This window comes from Oikopleura dioica, chromosome 1 (genome assembly GCF_907165135.1).
Source record: "Oikopleura dioica chromosome 1, OKI2018_I68_1.0, whole genome shotgun sequence".
Lineage (NCBI taxonomy): Eukaryota > Metazoa > Chordata > Appendicularia > Copelata > Oikopleuridae > Oikopleura > Oikopleura dioica.
In genome coordinates, this window is record NC_137291.1 from 3,949,738 (window position 1) to 3,960,376 (window position 10,639).

Sequence of the window (10,639 nt, forward strand, 5' to 3'; positions counted from 1 at the left end):
TTGTCGTTTAAACTTTCCGATTATCACGAGAGGAAATTTTCAGAAAAAAGAAGGTAACTTTGGTTAGATTATCATGAATAAAGTCATTCAATTCGAATAAAACAAGTTCAAAAACTTTATTAAAAATTAATTTTTCAAACAAAGACATTGAAAAGAAATGAATGAGTTAGCTTCAATGCTAGTATTTGGCTTCTACGGAGTTTCGGTCGGTGAAAAACTTTGAGTAGAAATAAACTCGTTGCCACCTAGATTGAAAAATATATTTTGATCAAAGTTAGAGCAAATAATATCACCGTTGCAAAGATGGTCCTGGCAAATCATCGTGCAGATTTCCGAATCATTTTCTATTATAATTTCTTGTCCATTGTCATCAATTATACTCCCGCCCTCTTGGTAATAGATGCATCCTTGCTCGACCTCATCAGTTGCGTTAAGACACCCTCTTGTCATTATTTCAACTGATTTAATGGTGAAATTAAAATCAAAACGATAAATAAGTTACTTAGTCCCCCTGGATAAATCTCAGAAAAAGCAATAACATTTGTGCTAAAGCATCCAAATCTGCTCTCGCACATCACTGGGTTATCCTGTTCGCTTATCGCAGTGCACCAGTTAACGTCGTTAATTGTTTGATCGCTACATTCGTAACATGTAACATCTGATAAAAGAGTGGATGTTGTTGAAGTTGTTGTTGTGGTTGATGTTGCTTGCGTTGTAGTTGCTGTTTGAGCGCAGTCAAACTGTCCAGAAGAAAACAAAATAGGGCGCATATGACCAAATGAGTCATGCGTAGAGATGATTTCGGAAGAGATGCTCGAGTTGTTTATTTGGATTCGTTCGATTCCAGCTCCATTTGGATTCGATTTCCTGTATGAACCATGCTTGTTTTCAAAATCATCCTGATGAAATCTTCCATCATAACCGTAGAACCCATCACCAACACTGTAAATGATTCCATTGAGCTCAATGACTGTGTTAAGATAATGAACTTGAAGAAGATTTCCCAAGAACGACCAATGGCCAGATTGACCATAATAAATGAAGACTTTGCCTGGTGATGAGCTATCATATTCGTCATAGCCGCCAATTGTCAGCATGTTTTCTCCGAATCCAAGGCATCCTGGATGAAAGAGAAGCCTAAAATTATTGGAAATGAGATAAATTAAAATTCGATTTTCATACTTTGGATGAGAATTCAGACCAGTCCAACCATTTGACCGAAGAATTTCAATATAAGTGCCATCGTCTCCGCCAATCGCAACTGGTTGATTGTTCAAAGAAGCCATGCAACCGTATTCGTGATCATAATAGGTGTTATAATTGACCAAAGTTGTTCTGGATCCGTCAAAGAGCTGAGTCCATTTGTAATTGTGATGTCGGAAGCCGGTGTAGACTGAACAAGTTATAAGTATACAGTCAGAATTTTCCTTCACATAAGGAAAAAATTACCCCCATTTGACGTGGTTACGATTCCCGAGTAATGGTCAACTCCCCTCTGCAATTCGACAGACAATTGACGAATATCGCACCCAATAACTAGGTGAATCTAAAATAAAAACGATCTTTTCGTCTTCTTAAAATAACTTATCCAACATTAGTACTAAGACGACTGCCTCCAAAAATGAAGACATTATCTTGGTAGACAGCACTGACTGTGTAAAGAAGACTGTTTTCGGCATAACTGTAATGTCGGTTTTCCTGGAATCCACCAAAAGCATCCGTAACATAAGTCAGATCATTTGATGGGCGATGATTAACGTCCTCAGACAAGAGCGTTATAAATTCGTTGTTTTTTGAAGGATTTTCGTCAAAGCATTTGCACTGAGAAAAGCCTTGCAAAACATGGCGACTGTAACAATTGTCAATACAGCTCCAGTTGTTCAAACAATCCATCGCGCACTGGTCAAATTCCTGCAGCGCCTTGACTTTGCATTGCTGAAAACGCATTGAGATGCGCAATGTATAAATACAGACCAAACCTGAAACTCAAAGTCCGTCTCCAAATTATCACAACTTTGGCAAAGAGGATGATCGCAGCCTTCACATCCGTTCTGGCAGTTTTGTCCGCATGGGCAGTCCGAAACGCATTCCCCGAGGTCAACAAGACACGTGTTCTCACACGGATGATTATCGCAATTATTCCGGCAATCAACAAAGACAACCGAGCACTCAGTATCACACTGTTGGCCTGAATGAGATCAAAATTAAAATCTCATGAATATGGTGTCAAATCTCTCGATCTCTCTCTTTCCTAGTTCCAAATCAGGGCATCTTGCATCAAACCCTTCCCAATTGGCCGAAAAAACGGACTTCGCAAAAACGAAAAAACTTGAAAGCTTCATCTTTCCGCAGCTCGAACTATTTCCTACCCCTTCATGGCGAACTTTAAATGCACTGATGTTAATTACGGCAATATTTCTTCAATTGGAATTTCGATTCCCGCATTTGATGATCCGCGGTCAATCTTAACGATCCATTGAATAACCAATTTTCCTACAGAAAGTTTTTATTGACAACTTTCCTACAGTCTCCTCATTTTTTTATTATGAAATGGAAAGTTTCAAAGAGATATTTTCTTCCTTATCTTCTTTTCTTTTCGTATTTTTCTTGTAGAATTCTTCTAGCTCTGTTATGGACTGTAGCAGCGGGGCACCCTTTGTTTCTGGAAGTTTTTGGCTGAAAAAGAGGTTGAAAAAGAGTGTCGAAAGAATGGCTATACCAAAGTCTAAAAACAGCAAACATCAAAAGCGCAAAAACAAATTTGGGAATGCAAGTTGAAATAAATCCTAGCTTCGCAATCTGCGGAGCAATCAGGGACCCGAATCTTCCTCCAAGCGAGCATATCGCGAAGCAAGTGGCGCGAATATCTGTCGGGAACATTTCACCGGTGTAGACGAAAAGAAGGGCGAAAACGGCGGAGACGGCGAAAAATGTTGTGTATTGAAGAATGAGGACAGTGAGATCGAAGGTTGAAGAAATTGAGTTTGCCTGAAAAATAAGTGTCTCACAATGCTAAACGAGATCTTTATTAGGGGAACCGACAAAAAATTTCGACAAATTTTGCATGGAAATTTTCAACCAATCAGAAGCCTGGATTCGGCTTACCGGCCAATCACCAGCCGAGTAGCCGCCTACGCAAAATTCGTCGTAATTTTTTGTCGGTTCCTGAAATCAACCCCTTTGTTAGGCAAAAACTTGCCTGTAAGTAAATCACCACACTACTGGCGATCGAGCAAACTCCCGCCAGCAAGCATCCCTTTCCAATGAGAACTGTTCTGTAGCACCAGACCATATTCACCACCAGAACCATGAGCAATGCCCCCAATCCCTCCATCGCCGCCGTCAGCACATTATTAACCAGCGTATTTCCCGGCAAATCAGCAGGCAACAGCAGCGCGAAATAATACATTCCAATAAACATCCAAAGAAAAAACATCCTCAAAACAACAGAACGGGTTGAGTCTCGAGCGAGGATTTTGACGACTTTAGTGACGAGTTTTTCTTTTTTTACATCTTCGTTGTTTTCAGAAGCAAGGGCTTTTTGCTCCTCAAGGATTTCGTGAAGAAGTTCTTCTGAAAGCTCCGAGCCACAGTTTTTACTGTATTGCTTGAGAGCATTTCTGGCTGGGATGAATTTTCCACTTGAGAATAACCAACGATAGGACCTTAAAATTGCTGTAAAAAAGTTTTCTCAAAAACCTGTGTAGAAACCTGAGTCAGGTCCTTTTAACCCAAAAAAAGCTGACTCAAGTTTTTAACACAAAAAACTGAGTCAGGGTCCTTTACCTCCCAAAGAAGCTCTCGAAGGATCCTGAGTCAGGTTTTAAACACCGAATCCTGAGTCAGGGTCCCGAAAAGCCCAAAGAAGCTCTTCTAGGACCCTTACTCAGGGTTTTAGCACAGAACACTGAGTCAGGATCCCAAGTGCCCAAAGAAACTCTTCCCGGACCCTGACTCAGGTTTCAAACACAGGAATCTGAGCCAAAGCCTACCTTGGCACAAAATACCAAACAAAAAAGCTGACAGTCGGCATGATACTCAGCGCCACAAGAATATCCAACCAGGAGTCAAGAAAGAACCCAAGAATCGAATTCAGAAAAACGCCAAAGCTGAAAATCACTCCACAAGCAAACATGCCCGTTTGAGTTCGGAATTTTGGAGTGCTCATTTCGGTCAAATACACAAAGCAAATGACGCTGTTAAAAGTGTTTTACATTTTTTGTCCTTCGATCAAAATTGACCCAAAAACAGAAAACACTTTCCTAGCTCCATGAGCACAGCCATTCATAAAAATCCTCCCAATAATGAAAAATCCGACATTTTGCGGCCCAAGAATTCGCGTAAACAGCGCTGCCAAGGATGATAAGAAGGAAAAAATGACCATCGCAGTTTTTCGCCCAAACTTGTCAGAAATCAAGCCGGAGAGTAACACACCGGGAAAGAGGCCCATCATCGTCCCGGTTTTGAAGTCGTGAACGAGCTAGTTGCAAGATGAGGAGGTGAAATCAAGGAAGAAGACCTACTTTTTCCCGATCGCAGAGGAGACTGAAATGGATTGCAGCGGTATTTTCAGTCCAATTATTGGCGAAAGAATATTCGATAGGAAGACCATTTTCGGTGCAGTTTTTGGATCGATTTTCTAGACGAAATTAAGTGAAAACCAGAATAACTTTTTTTTATTTATGATAATCAATTTAATGAAAATTAAATAAATGAACTAACCATTCAATCTCCAATCAAAAATCTAGGTCGAACCCCTCGATTATGCTCTAATTAATAAATATCATGTCCTTTGAATACCTGGGAGAGCAGCTAGAATCACATCACTTGTAATAAAAGATCCAGCAACTGTCCACAAAATCAAACTCAAGCCAGCACATAAAAATCTCGGATATTTTGCATTTTCGTCTATTACATCGAAAATTCTGTCCAGATTGCTTTTCTTCTCCTTGTTCATCTTTTCTCTTTCTTCCATTTTTTTGATTTCTCAAAGAAATATTTGATGATTTTTTTTCTGTTTTAGATGGTGCGACAATTTTTTTTTGAGTGATTAAGTTTACGACCCCGTTTTTTTGTCTAACTAAGCCAATAAAGGCGTAAAAAACGTAAAAATCGGCGGGTGGTCAATTTTGAAGATTTTCAAAATCGAGCTTTTTTCGCGAAAAAATCAGATATTAGTTCTTGACATTTTACCTCGAAGTGAAAATCTCGCTTGAAACAACTCTTTTTTCTTGTGTTTCTTTTTTTTTTCTTGAAAAAGCAAATCAATGGAAACAAAAAAAAGCGAATCAGAAGGGGGCCGCGAAGCAATTTGCCTGGACAAATTTGGCAAAGGTAAAGGCAATGAAATGATTATGAGCAGCCGCGGACAGTTTATGCATTGGTATAGATGGGGGTCCACGGTAACATGACTTTGAGCAATTCCTGCTTTTATCACGTGACACAGATAAGGCGGTCTTTTTTCTTATTTTTGCAATTTTCTAATTTATTTTTTCTCATTCATGTGTTCAGATTTTTCTTGTTCTTCTTCATAGGAGTAGATTTAGGAACAATGATCGAGTACTCGTCATCCTGATGGACAAGTGGAATGTCAAGTGTAGGAGAATTCAAGCCTGAAAAAGCAGAGCAGCTCGATTCTTGATGAGACTGAGAAAAGGCGTTTCTTCTTTCGCGGACGATCGAATATTTTGCCGGCTTCATCAAATCTTCTGTTCCAAATGATACCAGCTCCCACAAATCGACGACTAGAAAAAAAACTGAATTTTGGTGCGGATCAGACACTAGGGTGGGCGATACCCTCGGGGGGCGTTTTTGGGGGGTAAGGGTTTTCTCAGCCAATGAAACGTCGGTGTTCCCTGCGTGAGCCAATGAGAATCGAGCGCTTCCCCAAGCCCTCCAACCTTTTGCCCACCCTAGGTTTGATGAAGTACCTGATCTAAGTCCTCGTTTTCCTCTTCTCCTAGTGAAATTTTCTTTTTTCTTCAAGTGAATATAGCACAAGTACTTCAGCAAAACTCTGACGATAGCATACAAAAGGGCAGTGACAGAAAACGCCGCCATCGCGAAAAATATCACCTTGAAAATTTTCGAGTTCGCAAGAGCCGCCAGAGTTTGAAATGCTCGCAAATGCTCGCGAGCGCAAAGAGCGAGAGCAAAAATTTATCATTGCTCTGAGAGCAGGGGAGCGGGAGCATGAAAATGAAGTTGGCTCGAGAGCCAAAAGAGCGCGAGCCCAAATTTGAAACCGCTCGCGAGCGCGGAGAGCACGAGCGCATATGTCGGCAATGCTCGGGAGCTAGACGAGCGGGAGCGGCTGCTCTCGTGCTCGCCATGGAATTGACTCACGAGCGGCTCGCGAGCAAAATTAAAGGAACAATTTTTTGCATGATTATTCACTTTCATGGATAAATTTCTCTCGTGGATCAATTTTTCGTGTTTCCGTTTTCTTCAAGCTTCATTAGGTCCGTAATCTCGGCAGCGGAACGCGAAAAGCTGAGAGTAAACAGATAAAAGATGCTCACCGCGAAGTGCTAACTCCTGTGAGAGGGACTCATTTGGAATTAGTAACGGGGTCGCCGAATCACTTTAGGCTCTTGAAAGCTGCTCGCGAGTCAGATTTTTCTGCTCGCGAGCCAATCGAGCGAGAGCAAAATTTGACCAGTGCTCGGGAGCCAGGAGAGCGAGAGCGCGAAATAAAATGTGCTTGCGAGCGCAAAGAGCGCGAACGCTGAAATAAATGCGCTCGGGAGCACGAAGAGCATCATGTTCGTGCTCGCTCGCTCTCAAGTGAGCCGCTCGCGAGTCTCGAAAATTTCAAACGCTGAGAGCCGCTGCGGAAATTAGCGCCGAACCATATGTTTTGAACAAATTTCCTGAAAAAAATTATTTTCGAAAGTCGAAATTCGAAAAAAACGAACCTGTTCGGATTTCCATTTTGTGATCGTGCATTGTGCTCTCTGTAATGAGAGTATCGTCGTTAATGATGTTGCTTATCTCTTCGATTGGAATCGGCATTTTTACGAGAGAACCGGAATGACTCGAGAAAAAATCATATAGAGAGAGAATAAAAAATGCATCACTTATTTATGCGCCCGTCATATCCTCTTTATCCCCGCTGAAATCAATATCGATGCGCCCGTGTTTCATCTGTCCAGCTTTATATCTGCTCAGGCAGGTACTTTAACAGCCCGTCATAGACTATGAAAAGAAGATGTAACTATGACTCATAGTTACATCTTCTTTTCAATAAAGAATAAGCTGGTCTTTTTCCGCCATATATAACCATTTTGGTAAAGACAGGCCTCTGCAACCTAAACAGAAAACCTGAGCCAGGGTCCGAAAAATTCAAAACGAAAAGCCGCGTAGCGGCCTTTTAAAAAACGAAGCTGCGAAGCGGCTTCGCAAAACTACCATTTATATGGATCAAAATATGATTTCTGGCAAAGCCGCTTTGCGGCTTTATTTTTAAAAAGCCGCTACGCGGCTTTTCGTTTTGGATTTTTCGAACCCTGACTCAGGTTTTCTACACAGGTTCTCGAGGAAAGGGATTCCTAAAAGAAATTATAATTGGGAAAAAATGATTCATTTTTTCTAAAGACCAGAAGTTTCTCTGAACAATCAGCATTAGAAGTTCACCATTTCTCCGCCAAACATGGCCAGTGGCTTGTCCATCCGAAGTCCTTAGGAAAGCAAATCTTCGCGCCTTATCGAAAATGTTCGAACACATGAAAATTCTTCGGAATAGGCTTTATTCATGCGATTTAGAAACTGAGTTATCAAAGCATTTAATATCGTATCGTGGCAGCTTTCGTTTGTCCGTGTTGCTGATAAACACACTCCAACATCCATCTGCTAACCTCCAAGCGCCACTCGTTAAACACGTTCTCGTATTTTTAGAAAACATATAGCCCCGAATCAACTGTTGTTTGATCGTATCGATATAAACTTTGTGCAAGTTTGGAATAACTGGCGCTGGAAAAATCGAGTTATTGAAATTCTCTTCCTTGATTTCACAATTCCGCGGTCAGATTTGAGCCAATTAGATGTCTCTTTTCGGCTTGTTGGCCAATCAGATTGCCGGAAAGAATTATTGCGAAATTCGAATGTATTTTTGCACATTCTTTTCCCGAAATCTGATTGGCCAATTAGCCGAAAGGCGACATCTTATTGGTCAATTATCTAACCAATATTTCGCTAAATAATTCCTTTCGGGTTTAACCAATTTATGGAAGTGATTTGATGGATCAGGGTTTTGATTGGCCGGAAGGCCAAATAGAGCAATCTTATTGGCTATCCGAAAATGCACTTCCATAAATTGGTTTAGTCCTTTTTTCAATTTTCTTGAATTTTCATCATAAAAATTCATATCTGAAGTTCAGAATCTGAACTATAGAGGACAAGAAAATTTATGATTCATCAATATTCGAAAATTATTTTTGGTGAAAACGGAATTATTTAACGCAACCGACTCTATCTGTTTGGTCTTATTTGTCTCCTTTGTAAAAACTCTTCAACCTCATGTTTGAGCACTTGATGACTTACATATTTCATTTAATAATTCAGGCAAATTGACTCGAAGTTGTCACGTGTGCTTGGGCCCTAGAAGAGTTGCTGCGCCTGCTGAGCTCGTTGGAAAAAAACATGACTTAACCGGACTCAGCGATACGAACAACAAACAAAACAACATGCCCAAAGCGTCATTTCGCAAATGCAATCGTTTGAGGCCACATGTCGAGATTACGGAGGAAATGATAAAAGGCTCAATCAAGAATTCATAAACACATCAAATTTTTAGTAGTAATAAAAATTATACATTGAATAGTAATTATATTATATTATATTAAGAATCACTGATAACGTATCTTGAAAAAATGAATTCTAAATGAGTGTTTCTCCAAAAACTTTCAAGTTGAAAAAGTCTCAATTTATCTTCCCGAACTTAGCATATCTGAAAGCGGCGTTTCTTCGCTAGACGCATATTTGGTGTGCTTGAATTGTACCTTCGAATATATGCATCGCTGGACCACAGGACGAATTAAAAGGCAACCACAGCTTCGGGGTCGGTAATCGTTCTCCGCGGACTTTCTTGAATCCACAAGAATGCTGATCTACGCGCAACTCGAAAATATCCAATTCGAGAAATCCAAATCCAAAAAACGATGAGCTACTGTTAATAATCTGGGCTGACCGCGAGGGTAGTAAGAAAACATGCATTTTTGGAGACTGACTCGCTCACGTGACCGCTAACGACGTGAAATCGACCCTGATCGAGGGTAATTAGGATTTGCATGGCGCAGGGAACGATCTCAAGAATCGCATGATTTAACTTTTATTCGAATTTTGAATTACCGTTTTTTCCTTTATATAAAAAAGAGGGTCCCCGTTGTCACTATCGATAGCCCTAAAATATTTTCAACACAGCAGGTGCCTTAACGTTGCAAGCGATCGTAAAAATGGAGAGGACCTGGCTTTTTTGACATTCCTGCACGTGACCCAAAGAATCCGGCCATGTCACTACCGCCACGGCTCGGCAAGCCCTGCCAGCGCTGAGAGAAAAAAAAATGATCTTCCACGAAATAAAATGCTAAAAGCCGCTCGTCTAAACCCATCAAAACACGCGCGGCGTCAATAATTAGCGCTTCGTAAAGTACCCACGAAATGTGTTTTTAGAATGTAGAAATGCTCAATTGAATCCTTCCTCTTTTTCAGTACGTGTACGCTCTTGATTTTGCAAAGTTTATTCTGCTGAACAATCAACACCTCCCGTTAGAGTCCTTGGCACTTTTTCCATCGAGCCCGAGAGGGGAGCTCTTAGTTAAGAATTCTCCCTTTCCTTTTGTTTGAAAAATGCCCACGTTTAGTTCTGCAATTTCCGAGGCCAGCTCGAAATCACTCGAAATTCAAGTGGCCGCCGCGATGCCCCGGAGAGCCGAACAATTCGCTCCATCTCAACTTGAAAAATTGAGTTTCATGTTTTTCGCCTGAGTTCAAATAATTATACCTCGCATTGACCAGAGGGCCACGTCTCAAACACTCAAACTCCTGTCCGCCTCTGAGAGGAACTTGTGGTCGAAAATGATAAGGACTGACCGAGACGCTAACCGAATGTAAGCCTTACACTTACTTACTGTCATTTGATGGTGTTTTGACAAGTTCAACGGACATTAAGGGTACTACCTTCGATTTCTCGAAAATTGGGAATATCGAAGGTAGTACCCTTAAGGGTTTTCAGTCTCTAACCCTAACCAAATGCCGAAATTCTAGAGAGATTTCATCGCTCTATTTACTTATGATTTCGGCTCAAAAACGGGACATTAAGGGTACTACCTTCGATTTCTCAAAAATTGAGAATATCGAGGGTAGTACCCTTAAGGGTTTCCTATCTCTAACCCGAACCAAATGCCGAAATTCTAGAGAGATTTCACCGCTCTATTTACTATGATTTCGGCTAAAAAACGGGACTTTAAGGGTACTACCTTCGATTTCTCGAAAGTTTGGAATATCGAAGGTAGTACCCTTAAGGGTTTCATATCTCTAACCCGAACCAAATGCCGAAATTCTTGAGAGATTTCATCGCTCTATTTACTTATGATTTCGGCTCAAAAACGGGACATTAAGGGTATTACCTTCGATTTCTCAA

General features: G+C 40.8%; 3 protein-coding genes across 3 annotated transcripts; all 3 read right to left on the minus strand.

Annotated features, from left to right (window-relative positions):
* Positions 1 to 108: 108 nt before the first annotated feature.
* On the minus strand, positions 109 to 2,536 carry LOC145700480 (uncharacterized). Its single transcript, XM_081777758.1, has 9 exons — positions 2,526 to 2,536; positions 2,409 to 2,464; positions 1,980 to 2,188; positions 1,594 to 1,935; positions 1,450 to 1,546; positions 1,183 to 1,393; positions 503 to 1,137; positions 294 to 458; positions 109 to 245 (listed from the first exon to the last, which is right to left on the minus strand). The coding sequence occupies exons 1-9, from the start codon at positions 2,534 to 2,536 to the stop codon at positions 193 to 195; spliced, it is 1,779 nt and encodes a 592-aa protein (XP_081633884.1). The 3' UTR covers positions 109 to 192.
* On the minus strand, positions 2,535 to 4,217 carry LOC145703186 (organic cation transporter-like protein). The gene is made up of 4 exons (XM_081780513.1): positions 3,993 to 4,217; positions 3,200 to 3,665; positions 2,720 to 2,988; positions 2,535 to 2,676 (listed from the first exon to the last, which is right to left on the minus strand). The coding sequence occupies exons 1-4, from the start codon at positions 4,166 to 4,168 to the stop codon at positions 2,544 to 2,546; spliced, it is 1,044 nt and encodes a 347-aa protein (XP_081636639.1). The 5' UTR covers positions 4,169 to 4,217; the 3' UTR covers positions 2,535 to 2,543.
* On the minus strand, positions 4,211 to 5,310 carry LOC145700491 (uncharacterized). Its single transcript, XM_081777765.1, has 3 exons — positions 4,801 to 5,310; positions 4,524 to 4,639; positions 4,211 to 4,480 (listed from the first exon to the last, which is right to left on the minus strand). The coding sequence occupies exons 1-3, from the start codon at positions 4,973 to 4,975 to the stop codon at positions 4,211 to 4,213; spliced, it is 561 nt and encodes a 186-aa protein (XP_081633891.1). The 5' UTR covers positions 4,976 to 5,310.
* Between the last annotated feature and the right edge of the window lie 5,329 nt (positions 5,311 to 10,639).